General features: G+C 40.7%; 1 protein-coding gene across 1 annotated transcript in view; it reads right to left on the minus strand.

Annotated features, from left to right (window-relative positions):
* DGKB (diacylglycerol kinase beta) overlaps positions 1-23,965 on the minus strand; it is an 876,561-nt gene that overhangs the window by 839,321 nt on the left and 13,275 nt on the right. Inside the window, exon 2 of the mRNA XM_030201293.1 lies at positions 10,121-10,197. Within this exon, the coding sequence (XP_030057153.1) occupies positions 10,121-10,197 (77 nt within the window). The remainder of the gene's footprint in view (positions 1-10,120; positions 10,198-23,965) is intronic.

Consider the following 23,965-nt stretch of genomic DNA (forward strand, 5'->3'; position numbering starts at 1 on the left):
GACCTGTGTTTGGGTAAGAAATAAAATGTATCTATCTATCTAAACCTATCTCTGTCTTTATTTTTATTGATTCTATCTTCTCTTTACCTTACATTTAGCCTACAAGGTAGATCATATACAAGTGACACTCAGTCTTTGCAGAAACTTAGACAGATGTTTAATAAGATTTATGTGGGAATATAAATGGCCCAGAGTATATCTAGATCCAGAAAACAAACAGAAAGCAGTAATTATGGGAATTAGTTTTCAATTACGGCTCCTAATGCCACCCCAGAATAGACCTTGTGATTGGGTGACAATGGAGGTTAGAGAAACTATACAGAACCTGATATATGAAATAAGTACCTTTAGTCCCCCGTGTGACGGAGTCAGAAAGAGGTCTATAAGAGGAGGGAATTAAAAACAGTGGTGACCCCGACGTGATTCGAACACGCAGCCTTCTGATCTGAAGGCTATGTTGCAGCAAAGAATCGCTAAATTAAAAGACAGATGCACAGACCCCAACATTACCTGGTGTGAGAAACGAGACATTACAGATGCATCAATTGGTCCATGAGCAAAAGAGATAGGCTCTCCACTTGCTGGAGTTACACAAAGCTTTGGCCTCTACCCTTCCTTCTGAATCATCTAGCTCGTAAGTCCTGCTGGCCTCCTGCAGCTGAGGGCTCAACCCTTGGTGAATGGTAGTCATCGTAGGTGAAGATTCCATATCTATTGGCGATAAATGGCGACGCATTGCCCTCCATACATCAATAATTGAACATTTACCATCATCTCTAAATTTTAATTGTTTTTCTCTTTTGTTCCATATACTTTACCTTTGTTATTTGATCATGTCTTTCTAAAAATTACCAATCTGTCTCGCACATTATGCAAGCCAGAAGTGGGGATATATTATGCAAATCCCAATTCCAAATCCCAATTCCAAATCCCAATTCCAATTTTTTTTTATTTAATTTTAAGTTGATGGTAGAATAAAGACATGGAAAGATCCCAATTTGTACACCATAAGTACGTCTTTAAGGTCCAAATGATGTTAGATCCCCCAAGGTTGTGGCAATGACCTTTACACCTTGCAAACTACTGGACCACAAGTCTTGGGTCCATGTGAAAGATATACGTGTTTACTCAGCCATAGAACCAGATGTTACCAGTCTAACCATCTCAAGACCGGCCACTTCCTTCAGCAAGCCAGCCTGAAAACCCAGCCCTGTTGGATCTTCCAGAACTCCGTCCAGATTCTTCAACGCTTCCACCGCCTCAACCATGATCGATGAAAGAGAATTTAGAACTGATACTGAATTTGAGAATTACTGTTGCTGTTTATGGACATTATAGATTCATATTATGTTTTATTTTCAGTTTAGCAGCAGTCCTGTCTAGATATTGATAAGGTTTTATTTTTATTTTCCTATTATTTCCTTTAATTGTTCTAATTGTTTTTCCACGAGTTTCCCCGTCATTTCTGTTTATGTAATTTAAATTGAAGTTGATATTGCTCAGATACAAGGGTAACATCAAACCCTAATACTGGCTCTGATATCATAATGTAGATGTAAACTCTGTTAGTATCAACCTGTTATGCAATTGTTTAACTTTGGTGTAGGCTTACTTGAGCTGCATGTCTTTCTGTAGGTTTGACTAAGCTCCAAGAGGGGTAACGGATATATACAATGCTTCCCATACTTCCAGGTCATTATGCATATGTCAAGATCCATGCATGACCTTGGTTAATATAAATTTTCCTAGGATTGACCATTTTTGCTGTATGAGGCAACCTCATACTTGCTATCCACTTATTAGTGCTCATGATTGGATGCCAATGATGAGTACTAGTAAGGTCCAGGAATCCCGACCTGTTTAAGGATTCTGAATACCTACAACAGCCTGCAATCTGAATACTAATCACATATTTGTTGAGCCCATAACAATGCTTAATCAAAACCACTGTTCCTTCCGAGGACCACTGAGATAGATACATTAGATTATCTCCCCATGTACTATGCAACAGATACAATAGAAGTCATAGCAAGACCTGAAAGTGTTTATTAGTATGATCCACCTGAAATTGCTATTACCCGCATACCTATACTTCATGGGATTTTGTAGATGAACTCATGGTTTTGTTCCAATCATAAAACCTCTCTCACTACAGGTTTGAGTACGCCTCAAGAGGGGTAACATCAAGATTAAGCCCAAGGGTTTGGGTAATATAAAGGAAATTCCATATGCCCAAAAATATACCACCTACGAATGAAGTTTTCTGTCTGGCATAATATCTGCTAGCAATGCATAAGAGCAAAACTCCCCCTCTCGTTTGATAGCTTGCCACCTTCTGGAATGGATGATGACGAGCTTGACGAGCTTTGTGTCACCCCTCTCCAGAGGGGGTGACAAGTGGGGAATGTATAATTATACTACAGCAAGAGGCCCTCACTGGATGCCCACCGGAAGGGTGGAAGGCCAGATTTTAGGACTCAGGCTGTAAAAATACCAGCTAGGTTTAAAAATCTATGACTGGCTGAGCAAGGACTTGCATTTCCTGTAAGTTAATATGTGTCCCCGCTTGGGATCCATCCACTGGAATAGTGGTGGGTCAATTTACATACCTTAAACAGCCTAAACTGCAAAAAAGTACTGAAATGATTTAATATTTGAGAATCTGCAAAAAGCAGGTCTGAACAATGAGTCCTGATACAAACTTGGTACAATTTTTAAATCAAATATAGCATCTGTAATGAAAGATCAGATGAATAAAATGGAGCTTATTAGTTTTGGTATACAATGATACAGAGGTAATACAGAGTTCATGAGAAAGGTATGAAAAGTATTGCAGCCGGAAGATGTGAAACTGTTATCTCAACGCTTCCCAAAACATGTTGATAATTAGCAGTAGCTGAGAACGGAAGGAGGTGGGCACATCCGACAGCAGATCGCATGGGAAAGTATGATCTCAGAAAGTGAGAAAGATTAGGAGCAAGGTTTCTCACCATTCACTTCTATGGAGAGGATAGAGTATAAAAGATGGCAGATTTTGGCTTAGTTTGAGAGTCCTCTCCAAAGCTTCTGTCAGACGGCGAAGCCCTGTGCGGCTGAAACCAGAATCTGATGTCTGTATTTGTATCAACTTGAAGACCTGTGTTTGGGTAAGAAATAAAATGTATCTATCTATCTAAACCTATCTCTGTCTTTATTTTTATTGATTCTATCTTCTCTTTACCTTACATTTAGCCTACAAGGTAGATCATATACAAGTGACACTCAGTCTTTGCAGAAACTTAGACAGATGTTTAATAAGATTTATGTGGGAATATAAATGGCCCAGAGTATATCTAGATCCAGAAAACAAACAGAAAGCAGTAATTATGGGAATTAGTTTTCAATTACGGCTCCTAATGCCACGCCAGAATAGACCTTGTGATTGGGTGACAATGGAGGTTAGAGAAACTATACAGAACCTGATATATGAAATAAGTACCTTTAGTCCCCCGTGTGACGGAGTCAGAAAGAGGTCTATAAGAGGAGGGAATTAAAAACAATACCTTACCTTGATTTGTACCTGTCCTTTTCCGGGCACAGACCGTATAACTCTGCCCAGCACTATCCCTGCCTCCCAACCACCAGCCCCGCCTCCCACCACCGGTTCTGGCACAGACCGTATAAGTCTGCCCAACACTATCCCCGCCTCCAAACCACCAGTCCCGCCTCCCACCATCGGCTCTGGCACAGACCATATAAGTCTGCCCAGCACCATCTCCATCTCCCGCCACCGGCTTTGCCACCCAATCTCGTCTAAGCTCCTTAGGATCCATTCCTTCTGTGTAGGATTCCTTTATGTTTATCCCACGCATATTTGAATTCCGTTACCGTTTTCATTTCCACCACCTCCCGCGGGAGGGCATTCCAAGCATCCACTACTCTCTCCGTGAAAAAATACTTCCTGACATTTTTCTTGAGTCTGCCCCCCTTCAATCTCATTTCGTGTCCTCTCGTTCTACTGCCTTCGCATCTCCGGAAAAGGTTCGTTTGCAGATTAATACCTTTCAAATATTTGAACATCTGTATCATATCACCCCTGTTTCTCCTTTCCTCCAGAGTGTACATGTTCAGGTCCGCAAGTCTCTCCTCATACGTCTTGTAACGCAAATCCCATACCATTCTCGTAGCTTTTCTTTGCACCGCTTCAATTCTTTTCACATCCTTAACAAGATACGGCCTCCAGAACTGAACACAATACTCCAGGTGGGGCCTCACCAACGACTTATACAGGGGCATCAACACCCCCTTTCGTCTGCTGGTCACACCTCTCTCTATAAAGCCTAACAACCTTCTAGCTAGGGCCACCGCCTTGTCACACTGTTTCGTCGCCTTCAAATCCTCAGATACTATCACCCCAAGATCCCTCTCCCCATCCGTACCTATCAGACTCTCTCTGCCTAACACATACGTCTCCCGTGGATTTCTACTCCCTAAGTGCATCACTCTGCATTTCTATCAAGTCAACCATGTATCCTGGGGTTTCACCACAGATAATCTTCTGGACTAAAGAGCAAATTTTAAAGGTAATGCGTTCCTTGATTGGGAGCCAGTGCCGTTTTAATCGGAGAGGTTTAGCGCTATCGAATCGTGTTTTGCCGAATATCAGCCTGGCAGCTGTGATTTGGGCTGTCTGGAGTTTCTTCATAAGCTGTACTTTACATCCCGCATATATTCCATTAGAATGGGTGAGTGTGAGTTGGGGTGTGTGAGAATGTCCGAGTGTGATTGAGGTGTTTTGTTGAGGGGTGTGTGAGAAAGGGCAACACTGACACTGAGCTTAATACTCCCTTAAATCAGACAATGTGGAGCCTGGATCCCTACCTAGCACTAACTTTTCTTTTCTGATCAATTTGTTTAGGTTGATTTTCTTGATTAGTTGTTTCTCCCAGTCTAGCAAGTGCCTGCCATTTGGCTTTCACCATTTTCCTGTCAAAATGCAGCCTTCTTTTCAAGGGCATATTGAAATTCAGTTTTCCACCCTTTTCGAGGAGCGTTCCCCTGGTGGCGTAGTGAATTCATGCACAGACACACACTTTCCAGCCTCACCCCAATACTTTCTCTGTTCCCAGCAGTCTCTGAATCCCCCTTGTACTAAAATTGTTAGGGAAGAGGGTATTAGAGAATGAGAGAGGGACAACTGCACAGCTGCTGTTCGTGATTCTCCCCACCAATCTCTGAGCCCTCACCCTGTCCCAAGCAATCTCTGTCACAGTCTTCCAACCGCTCAGTTTGTCACTGAGTAGTCTCTCTCATCTCAGACTTGGGAGGGGGTAGTGAACTCAAGCACACACACACGCTTCCCTGCCTAACCCCAATACTTTCTCCCTACCCTGTTCCCACTAGTCTCTGAACCTCCCTTGTACTGAAATTGTTAGGGAAGAGAGTATTAGAGAATGAAAGAGGGACAACTGCACAGCTGCTGTCCGTGTTTCTCCCCACCAGTCAATGAGCCCTCACCCTATCCCAAGCAGTCTGTCACTTAGCAACAGCAAGAAAGAAGTTTCCTACCTGCAGCCTATTCATTTAATGGATGGAGATATTGCTTCTACTCCCGAGTGCCTCCAAAAACCAAATCGCTTCAAACTACACAATAACCTCGACAATGACGGGTAGAGTCTGCATGTCGAGTTTGATGGCTGCAGCTCTTTGGAGGCCAGAGGAGATCGGACATGAACAAATACATGCATCTGATTTATACATAGAGATTATATTATACAAAAAATACATTGCTAAGGCTAAATGCTCCAGGTAACATACTCCAAACAATCCTTTAAAATTAACTTAAAATAAATAAGGTCAAGTTAAAAGTAAACCTCTCACCTATATTATTCAACCTAATGATTACACCACTGGCTAGATCACTAACCAAACAAAGCCTCAATCCATTTCTCTACGCAGATGATATCATCATCTATATTCCCTTCAAACAGAACCCCACAGAAATCACCAAGGAAATAACAAACAGCATGACCATCATTGAATCCTGGGCATTGGCACTGAAGTTAAACTCAATAGAGATAAAATCCAATGTCTCATTCTCTCGTCCCAATACAATAATGTTTTCCCCTCGGAAATTAATGTACAGGGTTCATCCCTCCCAATCTCAGACCACCTGAAAATCGTAGGCATAACAATTGACCGCAACCTAGAGCTAGAAAACCAAGCTAAGATCACGACCAAGAAAATGTTACACACTAAGTGGAAGCTCAAACGTATAAAACCTTACTTCCCCAGGGACACATTCCACAACATGATCCAAAACATGGTGCTAACCCATGTAGACTACTGTAATAGTATTTACGCAGGCTGCAAAGATCAAATCATAAGAAAATTACAGACAGCACAAAACACGGCTGCCAGACTCATCTTTGGAAAAACACACTTCGAAAGCACGAAACCCCTTCTAAGAAGCCTACAATGGCTTCCTATTAATGCTCGCATAACATTCAAAATATGCACAATAGTCCACAGAATCATCTACGGACTCGCACCAGCTTACATGATGGAACTTATCGACCTACCAATAAGAAACATGCCACGAACAGCAAGATCTTACCTAACCCTTCACTATCCCAATTGCAAAGGTATAAAATACAAATCATCACACGCCGCCAGCTTCTTGTTTATAGGCACACAACTTTGGAACTCACTACCCAAAGACCTGAAACTCACAGAAAACAACCTACAATTCAGAAAAAAACTAAAAACATATCTTTTAAAGAAGTCCTTCCCCCTGGATCTGCCTAATCCCACACCACCATACATCACGAAATGTTCAGAAATAGAAAACAATAACATTAACCTCTCTCACAATATGCTAATACATCATACTAACACAACCTAAGCGATTATTGTACTTCTGTACTATGTGCTAGACTTCTACAAATCTAAATTTTGAAACTGCCTTTTTAACAATATGTAAGCCACATTGAACCTACCATACGGTGGGAAAATGTGCAATACAAATGCAATAAATAAATAAAATATTGTGTTGACGTGAGTAGTATACTGTCAGGCTTATTTTCAAAAGAGAAGGATGCCCATCTTTCAACACAAATCGGAAGATGGGCGTCCTTCTCACAGGGTCGCCCAAATCGGCATAATCGAAAGCTGATGTTGGGCGCCCCCAACTGCTTTCCATCACGGGGATGACCAAAGTTAACAGGGGCATGTCAGAGGCATAGCAAAGGTGGGACTTGGGCGTCCTCGACCCATAATGGAAAAAAAAGGGTGTCCCTGACAAGCACTTTAATGACTTTACCTGGTTCTGTTTTTCTTACGACCAAGCCACAAAAAGGTGCCTGAACTGATGAGATGACCACCGGAGAGAATCAAGGATCACCTCTCCTTACTCCCCCAGTGGTCACTAACCCCCTCCCACCCTCAAAACAATCTTAAAAATATTTTGTGCCAGCCTCAGGTCCATCACAGCAGTATGCAGGTCCCTGGAGCAGTTTTAGTGGGTGCAGTGCACTTCAGGCGGGCGGACCCAGGCCCATCTCCCCCCCCCTACCTGTTACACTTGTGGTGGTAAATGTGAGCCCTCCAAACCCCACCACAAACCCACTGTACCCACATCTAGGTGCCCCCCTTCACCTGTAAGAGCTATGGTAGTAGTATACAGTGGTGGGTGGGGGGTTCTGGAGGGCTCGGCACACAAGGTAAGGGAGCTATGTACCTGGGAGCAATTTCTGAAGTCCACTGCAGTGCCCCCAAGGTGCCCGGTTGGTGTCCTGGCATGTCAGGGGGCCCAGTGCACTATGAATTCTGGCTCCTCCCACGACCAAAGGGCTTGCATTTGGTTGTTTCTGAGATGGGCATCCTTAGTTTCCATTATCACCGAAAATCAGAAACAACCAAGTCTAGGGACGACCATCTCTAAGGATGACCTAAATGTCAAGATTTGGGCGTCCCTGACCGTATTATTGAAACGAAAGATGGACGTCCATCTTGTTTCGATAATTCCCCACCTCTCCACTGGGACGTTTTGCGAGGACGTCCTTAGCAAAACTTTCGATTATGCCCCTCCACCCCATACTGTGTATTGTTATTTGAAAATTTTTACTGCTGTAATTGTTTATTGCTCATGTTTGATCTATTCTTACTGTACACCGCCTTGAGTGAATTCCTTCAAAAAGGCGGGAAATAAATCCTGATAAATAAATAAATCTTTCTGAGAATAGAGACAAACCAGGTAAGGCCAAAAATTATATTACTCAAACATACTATATTAATGTATGCGTTTTCCTAGCCCCTCAAAAATGTGTAAAAATTCTAGTGTGATTTTTCAAAGAAAAGGTGTAAGATCAAGCTCTGATTTAATCCTTGTAGAATTACTGTGTTCAAATTAAATATAAAACGTTGTTCCTCCTGTATGAATTACCATTTGATATCTTGGGACTGACTAGTAGTTGGTTTTCTTGAGGTGATCTAAGGATTTGGTAGGGCAATATGGAATTAAGTGGGATGAAAGAGAGAGTTTCTCCTGAGGTCATTACCTTGAAGACAATCAGTAATATTTTGTAGGTGATGCGATGGGCAAACGGTAGCCAATGGGCATCTTTAAGATATAAGGTAATATGGTCATATTTTCTTAAATTATCTATTAGTCGAATTACAGTATTCTGAATGGTCTGAACATATCTTAGGTCTTTAACCTTAAGACATAACACCTTCCATGTCAAGCCCACGAAACGCTCCCTCTAGGAACATCTTCTTTTCAGCAACTATCGGACTTGCATAAATGTTTTTGGTTTGTCCAATTATACGCTTTAGACGTTCTTCCTTAAGAAATATGTATATCTGCCAGTTATGTCCTTTATTGGTCATTTTTTGCTTTGATTATGAGCCCCTTAATAAAGTAAGATAATTTTTTCCTGCTTGTTTTGCTATTTTCCTCAGGGTGATAATAGGTTTTAAAAATGTCTGAGTATGTGTAGCAAAACACTGCCTCAGAATTACTTGACGTATGTCTGAGGTATTCAAGATATAAGAAACAAACGGGTACCTCTGTGGGTGAAAAGGTGCATTCAGGCATATCCATAGGTGGAACACAGGCAGTTAATGGAGCATCTGTGGTACCTTCTCCCTCTGCATGCCACAAGTATATTTACTCAGGCTGTTGTTAAAATTCCTTTGTCCGAGTATACACTTTTTTTTTTGGTTCTGCACCCTCCAGATATCAAAATGAATTGGGGTAATTGGGCTATAAATTATTATTTGAACCAATGCATTTCACAAACGGCAAAATTAATAGCTGCTGTATACAAAAACAGTAAAAACACTAAGGGGGTCCTCTACAAAGGCACACTAGCTTAAACACTAGAGATGCCCACAGGAATATATGGGAGTCTCTAGCGTTTAGTGCACGCTTATTTTTAATGTGCACTAAAAATGCTAGTGCACCTTTGTAAAAGGACCCCTAAGAGCCTAATTTAAGTACAGATTTACAGTAAACTTAGGCATTGTAAGATTCAGCTAAATTAGTCACAATATAAAATGCAAACGGTTAAATTTTACAAAATAATTCTATCAAATGTTTTTTGCTCTGCACCCTTTGAAGTCAAAATGATTAAATATTTTGACACCCACAAAACAGGACTTAGCAAAGATCTGGGTTTTCTAGCTCATTATAAACTATAAAATTATACTGCTTTGTAACCCTCTTATCTACCATGCATCTCTCCCTGTCTCTCACCCTACCCAGCTCTTCATGTTTCTCACCTTACCCACCCCACCCTCTGCCTCTGAAACTGTCATTGGAATGCTTTGGTGTTTCACTTATATATACTGTTATCTATCAACATTTGTTTATTTCTGATCTGAAGAAGAAGGGTTACCTTCAAAGGCTGATCAAAAACTGTATTGTTAGTCCAATAAAAAAGGTATCACCTTATTTTCTTTTCTCTGTTTTGTTTCATTTCTATTTATTACCTTTAAAAGTGGACTAACACAGCTACCACATCATTCAACTCAAAATGTGGTCTTGAAATTTATACCTTCCGAATGGGAATCTAATCTAAGGTCACAATATATGAAAACTATTCTATATCAATATTTGAGGATAGAAACAGGTATATACCTCATCAGGATTATATTTTGCTAGGACACCATTACCATGGAACTCTTCAAGAACATCTTTAAGTTTCTTTGTTGAATCTGTAACAGAAATTACAAGGCAATTAAAGCATGTAAACTGCTTCAACAAAAATATACTTGTTTACATATATCTGAAACATTTTAATCTTCAAATTTCCTTACTTCCCTATATAACAGTTACCAAAAGTTTAACAATGTAAGCGCATACATGCTGACCTCAGTTCTAGTTTTTAATGATTATTATTATCATTATTATTATTACAATAGCTAAAAGAATAGCATTAAGAATCACAATATCTCAATACTAAACACTCAAAACAGCTTTATTAACCATCTGAATGCACCAGGCAATATTCAATTGAAAAATCTGCCAGAATAAAGGTTCTAACATCTCTTCTATGACAAGAGATCATAGAATGCTGATATTTTGTACAGATATGTTCATTATATTTCTCCTTGCATATAAAAACAGCAAAAATTGTACATTTTTGTATCTGCCTAGAAAACGTAAACAACATTGCAAGTTAACAAATAATGCAAAATAAATATTACATAAAAAAACTGTCACAACATATTACTGTTTTATTATAAATTGGGTTTTTTTCCGTTTTACAATCTTTTTTTTTTTTTCAAATTGTAAACAACTTTGAAAGTCCTCATGGGAGATATATCAAAAAATAATAAAACTTTAAACTATTTTCTTAATCATACACATTACATATATTATGAAAATAGTCACATAAATCTTGTAACCTGTTGCATACAATTACCCCAGGCATAAAAGTACATGCAGTGACAAGAAGGTGCGTACTGTTATGCAAACTGAGAGAAGATATGTTGAGGGCATAGTTTGGATGGAAAGCAGGCAGTCATCAAATATGCAATAGTTTATAAAATAAGTAAACATGCATGTACTTCACCCATGTACATTTACACCAAGTAGGTATAATTGTACACAGCTTCATTTTAGCCATACTTTCTGCAGGTTTTGTGAGACTATTTCATAAAGAACCATAAGCAGCTATGTGTTTTTATGAAACAGCCTCAAAATAGGTGCCTACTTGGACTTCCAATTTAGGTGACCTGTTACAAAATTATCTTCCACCTTGGTAAACTGTAATTAACCCAGCTTCCCCCTATCAAAACAACATAGTGCAAAGTCAATACACAGATATTGCTTCTCATCAAGTGGCTGAAAATGTACCTTACATCCCTTCTCAGGGACAAGCGAGCATGGAAATAGGTCACAACTTAGATTGTGGGCCCAACAGGGATAAGGAAAACACCTACTGCACCTGGGGGCAACATGTAAACTGTTCTGTTATACCACAGAAAGGTGGTATATTAAGAATCTGATAAACATAAATATGGTGCATATACACCTTGGTAATAGTAGGGTCTATGCTGAGGTGGCCCCATAAATTATTAGGTACATCATCATGGTGCATAGTTTGAAAGCGATGTGTGCTTTAATCAGGAGCCAATATAGAGCTTGCACTAATGGGCTGGTTCTGTCGAACCCTGGTTTTCTGAAGATCAGTCTTGCAGCTGTATTCTGTGGCATTTGTAGTTTTTGCAGAACTTGTTCCTTGCAGCCTACATATAATCCGTTGCAGTAATCTATAAAAGTAAGTACCGTTGTTTACACTAAAATGCGAAATATTTCCTTAGGGAAACAGCTCCTGATTCTTCCCAGTTTCCACATTGTTTGGAACATCTTAGTTATCACATTTGTAGCTTGTGTTTCAAAGGTTAGTTTCTGATCTATGACGATCCCAAGGACCTTCAAGTTGCCTGAGAAGGAGTATACAATCCCGTCAACAGTAATATTAAGAATAGGAAGCGTGGCTGTATGGAGATGACCAGGAATTGTGTTTTATCTCTGTTCAAATTGAGCTTGAAAGTGGAAACCCATGCTTTCACGGTGTTCACCCCATTCTGATTCTATCCATGATTTCACTCGAGTCATTTTCAAAAAGGGATACATATGGACACATCTTCGGTGTATATGAATGGATGAAGACTCTGTTTTGTCAGTACTTTGGCTAATGGTGTCATCATGATGTTAAATAGTATTGGTGAGATGGGGGAGCCTTGGGGAACTCTGCAGACAGCTTTCCAGGATGACGATAATATGTTACCCATTTTAACTTGATAAGATCTGAAAGTCAGGAAGCACACAAATCATCTGAGAACTTCTCCTGTAATCCCGATTTCTACCAGCAGCCACAGTGGTCTACCATGTCAAAGGCTGATGACATGTCAAACTGTAAAACTAAAATCTTTTTGCCCAGACTGATTTCTTTCCTGAAGTTGGCAAGGAGTGTGGTTAGGACTGTTTCAGTGCTAAATCGCAGCCTGAAGCCAGATTGTGAATATTGCAAAGTTGGACAGATATTCCATTAGTTGTTTGGCGACAATTCCTTCCAGGAGTTTGGCCATGAGGGGGATAGAGGTTACTGTCCTGTAGTTTTTGATGTCACTTCTGCTGGCTTTCGTATTTTTGGGGATAGGTGTTAGTATAACATTGCCTTTCTCTTTAGGGAAGTACCCCTTTGATAGCAAGAAGGATATGTATGTTGTGAGATGTTTGATGAAAGAGGCAAGTAAAGTTTTTAGTAGGTAGCTTGGGAAGGTGTCCATCATACAGTGAGATTTGGAGAATTTTGTAATCATATGATGGACGAGTTTAGAGTTGGGCTGTTTGAAAGTGGTCCATAGTCTGTCAGCAGGGCCTTGCTTTGTCATAGTTGTTTAGTTCACTTTTGTAGTTTTCCAGATCAGTTCCTCCATTCTAGAATTCTTCCCTCAGGCTGATTATTTTGTTCTTGAAATAGTTAACTAGCTCGTCTGCCGTAGGTAGGTTCTCATTTCTTGTCACTGTTTCAATGTATAGTAGACCGTTCACTAAACTGTATTGTTTTATAATATTCTTATAGTCTGTTCAAAGTTGTTCTCCAAAGAATTGATATTTAGTTTCTCTCAGCTTGGTTTTGTATTTATTAGTGGTCACCTTCCAAAGAGACTTGTTTTTTTTTTCGATTTATTTTTCCCCCATTGCTTTTCTAGTTTTCTACAGGAATGTTTCATTTTGCTTAGTTCTTTGTTGAACCATGGTGCATCTTCTTCCTGATCATCCTTTTCGTTTTTATAGGTGCAATTTGGTCCAGTTCTGTCTGATATCTGTCAACCCATGTTCTCTGGAAGTTGATAGATTCTGCCAGTAGTGGTCATTGGTCATCATGTATTTCTGACCAAAATTGATTGCTATCGACCTTACTGCGTGTTTCAGATCTTATTTTACAGTATATAATATAATAGTCAATCTGTACTACATGCTACTGTGCATATCAAGCATCACTTGGATTAGCAAGGTGGATTTGGATTTAATTGCAAGCCTTTCCAAACTGACGTTCAGGAAAAGATACAATTCAGGGACAGTAGGTATTTTTATCCCTCAGGGGGCTTACAATCTGTGTCTCTCATTTACTAAGCTGTGTTAATGTGATATACTGCACATGAAATAAAACATGCCCTATTATTCTCAATGTGGCCTATATACTAACAATGCATTTAACATAGAAACACTGAAAATAAGGGCAGATAAAAGACTAAAAGACTTGAAATTGCCTCTATAAAACTATATAGCCCCACACTATACGAACACCTAACCTGCATACTGTTTTACAGACCTCCCAACAACTGAAACCAAAACCAAACCACATTCATGGACTTTATATCTAATACATGCGTTAACAACTCCAACATATTACTCATAGGGGACCTAAACCTCCATTTAGAAGACTCCAATTCTGCCCACACCCGGGAATGTACAGACTTCCTCCAACTATGTGATTTCAACCTTCCTCCAACAGTACCAACCCATATTAAGGACAATCACTCGACATCATCTCACACAAATACTCCACAGATCTAAACTTCCTATTATCAGATATCATTTGGACACCTTCCCCCTGGTCAGACCACTACAAAGCAAACTTATCCATACAAAGGCGGAAAAAAGACCAATCCAAACCACCTGACCCCATAACAGTCACAACCAGAGGGAGAATTGATAAGGAAACCTTCTGGCAACAAATCTATGACAACGACTGGTCAAATGATCCAAACTCAAGCCACTTTCTCACAAATTGGGACCACAGATGCAAACTCATTCTGGATGAAATAGCCCCACTACACCCCAAAACTCTACGCACAAAGAAAAAACCCTCACCATGGTTCAACAAGGAACTAAAAAAACTAAAGAAACAAACCAGGAAATTAGAAAAAACTTGGAGCAAATCAAAAGATGATCTCTCCCTGAATGCGTGGAAACAAACACAAAAGAAATACAAAAATGACATTAAACGAACCAAAAGAACGTACTACACTAAACAAATCACAGCCACCGGGACATAAAAAAACAATACCAAATCATAAAGAACCTTCTCAACACGAATCCAGTAACAACTTCACCCTCAAATTGTCCATCCGCCGACCATCTGGCAAAATATTTCAACGACAAAAATCATTAATTTATGCAACGTAATTCCCCATGATGACGCAAACCTTGCTACTTTCCTCGACAAACTGGACCCCTACTCAGAAGGGATACCAGCAGACCGCTCCTGGACAAACTTCACCCCCCTCAGCACTAAGGAAATTTCCACAACACTATCCAAACTCTCCAAATCTCACTGCCACCTGGACCCATGCCCCAATTATCTAATGAAAAATGCCCCAGCTCGATTCATTACGGAACTCACCACCCACCTAAATCTCCTACTTCAACAAGGCTTCTTCCCCTCCGAACACGGCAATATTCTACTTACTCCAATACCAAAAAAACAGCGAAAGACATCACTAACTATCGACCTGTGGCCTCCATCCCTCTTCTAACCAAAATAATGGAAATTAGAGTGACCTCCCAACTCAACAAATTCATACAAAAATTCTCCATACTACATGAGTCACAATCGGGTTTTCGACCTGCACATAGCACTGAAATAGTACTACTCACCTTAATATCCAAGTTCAAACAAGAAATTTCATTTGGCAACAACATACTTCTTCTGCAGTTCGACCTATCCAGCGCATTTGATATGGTAAGCCACGACATTCTTACAAAGCTACTGGACAAACTAGGGATCGGTGGAAACATCATTAAATGGATAAAAAGTTTCACCACCACCAGATCCTATCAAGTCAAATCAACCTCATCTATATCATCTGCATGGTCCTCACAATGCGGAGTCCCCCAAGAATCGCCTCTATCCCCAATCCTCTTCAATCTTATGATGATTCCTCTGGCTAAATCCCTATCCAAAGCTGGTCTAAACCCCTTCATCTATGAAGATGACATCACCATATTCATCCCTTTCCAATCCAACTTTACATAAATCTCTGGAAAAATAATCTCTGGCATGAATATCTTAGCCTCCTGGGCCAATGCCTTCAAAATGAAATTGAATAAAGAAAAAACTCAATGCCTAATCCTCTCATCAAGACACTCCAACCTACTCCCAACCACCTTGACCACCCCCGATGTTACAATCCCAATATCTGACAACCTGAAAATCCTAGGAGTAACGTTAGACAACCACCTAACCCTAGAAACTCACGCAAAAGCTATGATGAAGAAGATGTTCAATATGATGTGGGTACTGAAAAGAGTAAAACCATTCCTCCCCCAAAAAACCTTCCACAATCTGGTACAATCCACAGTACTCACTCACGCTGACTACTGTAACAGCATCCTCATTGGTTGCGACAAAAATGGTATTTTACTTATTTATTTATTACATAGTTTCTATACTGCGCTATCAAACTTTATAGGCGGTTTACAATTTCCACATACAGGCTGTATGAGAAGTCTTCTAGGGGAATCATATCGCCTGGTTTTAGACTTCAAGCAGGTGAACCAGTGTCTCAAGGTTCAACATTTCTGCATGGAAACATTGTGCACCGTTCTGGTGGCAGTGCAACTGGGAGAGTACTTTATGGCCTTGGATCTCAAGGAGTCATATTTACATAGTCCCATTTGGCTGCCATAACAGTGCTTTCTCCAATTTATTTATTTATTTTGTTACATTTGTACCCCACATTTTCCCACCTGTTTGCAGGCTGAATGTGGCTTACATAGCACCGTGGGGCGAAAGCCTCCTCCGGTCAATAAACAAATATAGAGCAATGTATTACAAATGAAATAGATATGTTCAGACACAATAGGAAACATAGAGAGGGAAGTTATATAAAGTTCACTAAGTTCAAAGCAAGCCTGGGTTTACTTGAGTCACTGGATTCAGGTGATTAAGTTGGATCATTAGGATACCTCTCGCTTCTACCTACCCTCCTCTCCTCTTTCCTCTACACACTAATTGATTTGCTTGCTTTATTATTATTGTCTATTAGATTGTAAGCTCTTTGAGCAGGGACTGTCTTTCTTCTATGTTTGTGCAGCGCTGCGTATGCTTTGTAGTGCTATATAAATGCTAAATAGTAGTAGTAGTAGGCTGTATGAGAAGTGACTACAACACCTCAATGTTATACCCTTGAGGAAAGGACAGGGGAGATTTGATATAGATGTTTAAATACTTGAAATGTATTAATAAAGAAACAAATCTTTTCCAGAGAAGGGGAAATGGTAAAACTAGAACATGAACTGAGGTTGCGAAGTGGTAGACTTAGGAGTAATGTCATGAAATTCTTTTTCATGGAGAGTGTGGTCGATGCCTGGAATGTCCTCCCGATGGCGGTTGTAGAGACAAAAATGGTGACAAAATTCAAAATGGCCTGGGATAATCACGGAGGATTTCTAATTAGAAAATGAATGGTATAAAAAAAAAACTTAAATGGCTGCATATGTGCGGAAGTGTCAAGTGGCGCTTAGATGATGGCTCTGGCTGTAAACTACTACTACAAATCATTTCTACAGCGCTACCAGTTGTACGCAGCGCTTCACAATTGATCATGAATAAAAGACAGTCCCTGCTCAAAAGAGCTTACAATCTAAATCAAGAACTAACGTCGGTGCCAGGCAGACTTGTACAGTCTGTGTCCTGTATATGGCAATCTGGTTTCGGATGGGCTGGAAAGGGCTTCGACAGCAACTTCAGTAGCTGGAACGTGACAACCGTGGCAAGCAGACTTTTATGGTCTGTGTCCTGCAAATTTGGATAGGCTGGAGTCGGCTTTGACAGCAACTCCAATAGTTGGAACGTAAGAACAATACCAGGCAGACTTCTACAGTTTATGTCCAAGAAATGTCAAAAAAGACCATGGATCAAGTATTTCATATTACCTTCATTGTTGGTTTAATCATGAATTGATAATGAGTGTGAGTGCTGGGCAGACTAGATGGACTATTCAGGTCTTTATCTGCCATCATTTACTATGTTACTAAATAGCTCCCTTGGATTGTTGTAGCCCAAATACACAAGCCTGCATTTTTAGCATTAAATCTTACCTTCCAAATTCTCAACCAAGCTTTGCTAGATCACTCCTCATTTCATTCCACCCTATCCTTCCTCATGTTATCCACACCATCAGAGGTGCATAACCTATTGCAGATTTTGGTAAAATCTGCAAAGTGCCAATCTTTACCAGACAGCCCTTCTATAATATTGCTCACACAAATGCTAAAAACCAACAATTGATCCCTGTAGCACACCACTATAATGCTCCTTTCCTCAGAGTAAAATACATTCACCACTACCCTTTGTTGCCTTCTACTCAACCAGTATTTTATCCAGCTAGTCACTCGGGCCCATACCAAAGATGCTCAGTTAATTTACAAAAGTTGCCTATGCGGAAACATATCAAAGACTTTCCTAAAATCTAAGTACACCATATCTAGTGATCTTCCTTGGTCCAAATTTCTGATCATCCAGTCAAAGAAATCAACCAGATTCATCTGACAAGACCCACATATAGTAAAACTATGCTGCCTCAGGTCGTGCAAAGCACTGGATTCCAGAAACTTGACTACCATCTCTTTTAGAAGTGTTTCCACTGATTTATCACTACAGGAGTCAAACTAATTAGCCTGTAGCGCCCAACCTCCTTAGTTTCATTGTTTTGGAGAGGGACCACATCTGCCTTTCTTCTGTCCTCTGGCACCACTACCAACTCCAAAGAAGCACCGAAAAGGTCCTTCAATACCCTCGGATGTGTAAAACCCCTGGTAGCAGAGCAGGGTATAACAATGATGGTACCCAGTATGTCACAGTGTTTCCCCAAAATGACTCAACACCAACCAGGGAGTTTAACAATAAAAAGAAAATATTTTTTTTATTATTTGAATTATATTTAAATGTTAATGAAATTTTACCAACTTGCAAATTTAACATATGTGTTTCAATTACAGGTTTGCAACACAAATCAGTTTAGAAACATTGGGAGCATTTTCACATAAGTATAAATATTAGGTACATAAATCATTTAAGCACATTCAATTTTACAAAACACTAGATTCTTTAAACTTTCTTTTCTCCTGTCTTTCAGATTTCCAGAGACCTTCAAGGATCTCAACATGTAAGTTTTCCTCTACTCTTTTTTTTCCTTCTTCTTTTAGTTATCTTTCACTTATTGTTCAGGTTTCCTTTACTATTTTCTCTTATGTGCACTTTTTTTTTTAAATAGTTTCAGTCACTTAGCTGGTCTCTTTGTTTTCTCTCTGGCTCTCTTGAACGGTGGGCGCCTTTTCTTTCAGGTGATGATCTCCAGCATCAACTTTCTTCCAGTCTTATCCTAGTAACATGTTCTCACCAACACAGCTCCCTCCCAACTGCCAGCCTGAGCTGTTTGTCACACTCCTTAGAGTTCCATCAGCATGCGGAACACTCAGCGCATGCACACAGACTACTCAGTTTCACTGAACTGCTCACTACCTCTACATCAGATCTAGAAGGAGCCAGGTAATCTTTTAAAATTTAACCCATAGGGTTACGGATGTATCACATCAGACCCAATTATTTTGTTTAACTTTGGTTTAGCTAGGTCCTCACAAATACAGTCTTCTGAAAAACGTTCTAAGTCTACCACACTTCCATTCCTATTTGTGCTTGTGTCACGTCGTTCAGCATGGATGGTGAGAGTGAGCCCTTAGTGGCCACCCGAAGGGTGGTTCAGCCAACAAGCTATGTTCTTCACTTGAACCAACTGTCGTTCCCTTTGGGTTGCAGGCAGCCAGCAGGGCTTGTGGATACAGTCGAGGGTCAGAGTTCAAGCAGAGGTCAGATTTAGACAGCAACAGGAGAACGTCGATATCCAGGAAGGGTCGGATCAGGCAGCAGGCCGTAGAAGTGTCGGTAATCAAGCCAGGTCAGATCAGGCAGCAGGCAGGAGAGGCACTGATATCCAGGCAAGGTCAGGTCAAGCAGCAGGCAAGAGAAGCATCGGTATCCAGGCAAGGTCAGGTCAGGTAAGAAAGCAAAGCTAACAGCACAGAAGCAGGACTTCCAAGAACCAATACTGAGGCACTGAGTACAGGGGAGTGATGGGATTTAAAGGAAGGTGTTTAATGTTATAGCCCCTCCTCCCTCTGTCTGTCAGGCATCCACCCAAGAACATGCTCCAGCAGCATCGGAAGCACCAACAGGAAGTTCCAGAGAATCCCCAACAGCCAATCAGAGTCCGACCGCCACCAGATTGAGTGCGCCCAGGCATCCCAGAAGTCAGCAGGACGGGGCCACCTCTGTGTGCAGCGGATCTAGATGGCATGTGGCTGCCCGCAGTGGAGGCCTGCAGGGGCGCTACGGGAGTCAGCAAAGTGTGGTACATGACAGTTTGTTCTCTGTGGACCTACTCCTGGCCACTTTTGCACTTCCTCTTATCATTAATTGTAAAGAAACAGTGTGTTTTAAGCCTGTAAAATGTATTGGATATTTCCATATTTTAATTATGTCTGAATTGTATTTCTCCTATTTCGCCAGCAGAGGGTGCATGTTTATACTTAAAGCTGTTACAGGGAACTGAGTGTTCTTTTTCTTTAAAACAAGCAGGAAGCAAGCAGCAGTATACGTTTAAAACTTGTTGACTGGGCTCTGATTGGCCTGGAGTTTGAAATTACCCAGTAGTGCTGACTGTTGCTTCAGTCTTAGCCTGGAAGAAGAAACAGAAAGATCTTTTTGCTAAGGCTCTGTGAACAATTATATGTCCTGATCTTCCCAGGTACTATTTAGACAGTATGCAACCAAAATGATAAACGGGATGGAACTCCTCTAATATGAGTAAAGGCTAAAGAGGTTAGGGCTCTTCAGCTTGGAAAAGAGATGGATGAGGGAAGATATGATTGAGGTCTACAAAATCCTGAGTAGTGTAGAACAAGTAGAAGTAAATTGATTTTTTACTCGTTCCAAAAATACACAGACCAAAGGGACACTCGAGGAAGTTACATGGAAATACTTTTAAGACAAATAGGAGGAAATATTTTTTTCACTCAATGAATAGTTATACTCTGGAACTCTTTGCTGGAGAATGTGGTAATAGCAGTTAGCATATCTGGGTTTAAAAAAGGGTTGGACAAGTTTCTTGAGGAAAAGTCCATAGTCTGCTATTGAGAGAGGGTGCTAGTGTAGAGCACAAGTGGCAGGTGCAGGCGGACCTGAGCTATGCTGGGGATAGACCCTCTAAGTGGCCATGGGGTAACCCCCTGGCAGGTGGCTAGGCGTTTTGTGACACTAATGTATCTAAAAAATGTTTTGTGCCCCCTTCCCCATTTTACCATATTGACTATTTTTGTTCCATTTGTATTTTTACTTTCCTGACTACCTTAGTATCTTCTCTTAGCTTTTCCAGATATTTTTGCCTGTCTTTCTCTTTCTGTGATCTCTTGGACTTTATGAAGGCTAACTTCTTTTTCCTTACCTTTTCAGCTACTTTTTTGGAAAATCAAAGTGGCCTCCTTTTCCTACTTTCAAGTCCTATTTACTTTCAAGTCCCATTTCCCTAACAAACAGGGAAAGGGGAATGGGATTTGATACAGCGACTTTCTGTGGTTACAATCAAAGCAGTTTACATATAAAATACAGGTTCTTATTTTGTACCTGGGGCAATGGAGGGTTAAAAGTGACTTGCCCAGTGTCACAAGGAGCTGCAGTGGGAATTGAACCCAGTTCCCCAGGTCAGGCCACTGCACTAACCATTAGGCCACTCCTCACCTCCAAAAGGTGTGTTGCTATAAAAGAACACCTTTTAGTTTTACCCACTGCTTTTTTTTCTTCCTACATTTGATCCCGATCCAACTAACAACTCCTTTAGGTATTCCCCCATCTTGACAAAGTTGTTTTGTTTTTTCAAGTCTAGAGTCTTCACTTTGAATGAACCCTCTGCACACATTGCTTATGAACTGCACCATCCAGTGATCACTGAATGCCAGAAGATCATCCACAGTAACATCAGAAACACTCTCCCCTTTCATAAGCACCAAGTCCAGTATGGCACAGTCTCATGAGAATTCTATTACCAACTGCTGTAGAACATAAGAACAGCCATACTAGGTAAGAGATAAGGGTAACACTGGGTCAGACCAGTGGTCTATCTAGCCCAGTATCCTGTTTCCAACAGTGAGCAATTCCGTTCACAAGTACCTTGCAGAAATCCAAATATTAGCTCCCCACTTCTAGACCACATCACAGCAAGAACACTTCAATCAACATCTGGCATATTGAAATCAACTATTGCTAGCACTTCCCCTTTCATAGCTAGTTTGTGAAGGTCTTCATTTATATCACTCCTGTCTGTGTAGACAGCCTGTATATCACACCAACATAAACAGATGCTGCATTCCCTCTTTCCAGATTTACCCATAATGTCTTCGTTAAGTCCTACAATTCTGTCACTTTAATATTATCTTTAATATATAGGATCACCATTCTCCCTTTCTTCCTACCCTCTCTCCTTCCTGAATAGATTATAACTTGGTATAAGTATTTCCCAATCATGGTTCTTCGTGAACCACTTCTCTGTGGCAGCCAGATAAATCCAAGTCAGCCTCCTCCATCACAGCCTCTAGATCCAGAACCATACTGCCCATACCACGAGCATTAGTATACACGGCTTTCTGGGTGTTCCCCATTTCTATAGTGGTATTTAACTTATCTAAGGATTTTGTTCACCAATCCCCAATGGTCCTAGTAGAAAACCTCTTCGGTAGGTTAGTCAGTCTGTTACAGAAGACACTTTGGTTATTCTTCAATAGACCATCTCTACTCAGCAGTCCTTGGTAAATCATCCCATGGTCCAGGAAGAGAAAATACTCTTGTTGACACGACTGATGCCGCCATGCATTTATCTCCAGGATGACAAGAAAAATAGTATATGTTAACCACTTTGACTGTATCTACAGAAAGGTGGTATATCAAGTGCAGAATAAAAATAAACACCACTTGTGCACCTATCTGCTCCATCCTCTCTCCAAGAGCCATGAAGTCACGTTTGACATGTTTGGTGGGTTACCTAGCAGTTTCATTGAATTAATACCCATCACAATAGTAACATAGCTTAGTAAATGAGGGCCTAAGTTAGTACTTCAGGGTGAAGTAATTTGGCCAAGGTCACCAAGAGCAGAAGAGAAGCAGCAGGATGCAAGTCCTGGTTTTCCTGTTTCTCAGCTTGCTCTTCTAATCACTGAATTACTCCTACTAGCTGTAAAAAAAAAAAAATAAAAAACACTGATGTGATCTTACATATAGCTTCAAATATACAACTTTAAAGTAGGGCTGAACACCAATTAAAATTTTTAATTACACGATTAATCACATGATCCAAATGTAAACTAGTTGAAATAAATGTAACATGTACACAGGTGCACTATTCACCTTGCTTTGCCCTCCACCCCATCCCAATGGTGTTCAGTGACCTTGCTTTGTCCCCCCCCCTTCCAGTCAACCCAACCCAAACCATGGTGCACAGTCACCTTGTTTAACCTCTCAATCCCACTGCACTCTTGCCTTACCCTGCCTATTCCTATCCACAACCACAGGCAGCGGCTATGCTGTTCACTCTCTCTCCCTCTTCCCCACTGAAACTGCACTGTAAAAAGAGAAAGTGAACAGCTGCATATTGGGCTGCTTCCTCCCCCTGTGCCAGCCCAGAACAAACTACTCATGAGCAGTTGGCTCTAGGCAGACACAGGAGGAGAAAGCAGCCCCATATACAGCTGTTCACTCTCCTCCTCTTGCAGTGTGATGTCAGCTGGCAGTGCTGAATTTTCACTGGAGCAACCAAGCTTACCGGCATTCTTAGGGAGGTCACCAGCAAAGATACCAGCAGGCACTAGAAGCTCTGAGGGGGTAGACGGCACTGGTGGCTTTAAGGTAGGGTCAGCAGCAGTAGTAGCAATGGTGGCTCTAAGGTAAGTCAGCAGAATGGGCAGCTCAGAAGGGAGTCGGCGTCTCTGAGGGAGTTCAGCAGCATGGAGTGCGTTACAGTTGAGGGGTCAGTGGCAGCTCGAGATGTCTCTGAATGATGGCAAAAGATGCCCTTGTACAACCTGATTTCAGTAACACGCTTTCCAATGACACAGGTACGTGTGTCTATTAGACTGATTTCAGTTCCTGTGGAGCGCACCAGAAGTGAAAGCAGATGAAGCACCACTGCTGACTCGGGAAGGAGCATAGGTGAGAACAATTGTGCAGACTCATCTCTCACTGCTAAAAAGTGACAATTCTTTTTAAAGCTAGTTAAATGATTAATGCGTTAATCATGTTATTTTAACATATTAATTGTGCAGACCTACTTTAAAGTGAAAACATTTAACACATTTAAACATGAACTCAGACAAGTGCCTGACAGCATGCACAATCCCTACACTAGCATTTTCATGAAT

This window comes from Microcaecilia unicolor, chromosome 1 (genome assembly GCF_901765095.1).
Source record: "Microcaecilia unicolor chromosome 1, aMicUni1.1, whole genome shotgun sequence".
In the NCBI taxonomy this organism is placed as follows: Eukaryota; Metazoa; Chordata; class Amphibia; order Gymnophiona; family Siphonopidae; genus Microcaecilia; species Microcaecilia unicolor.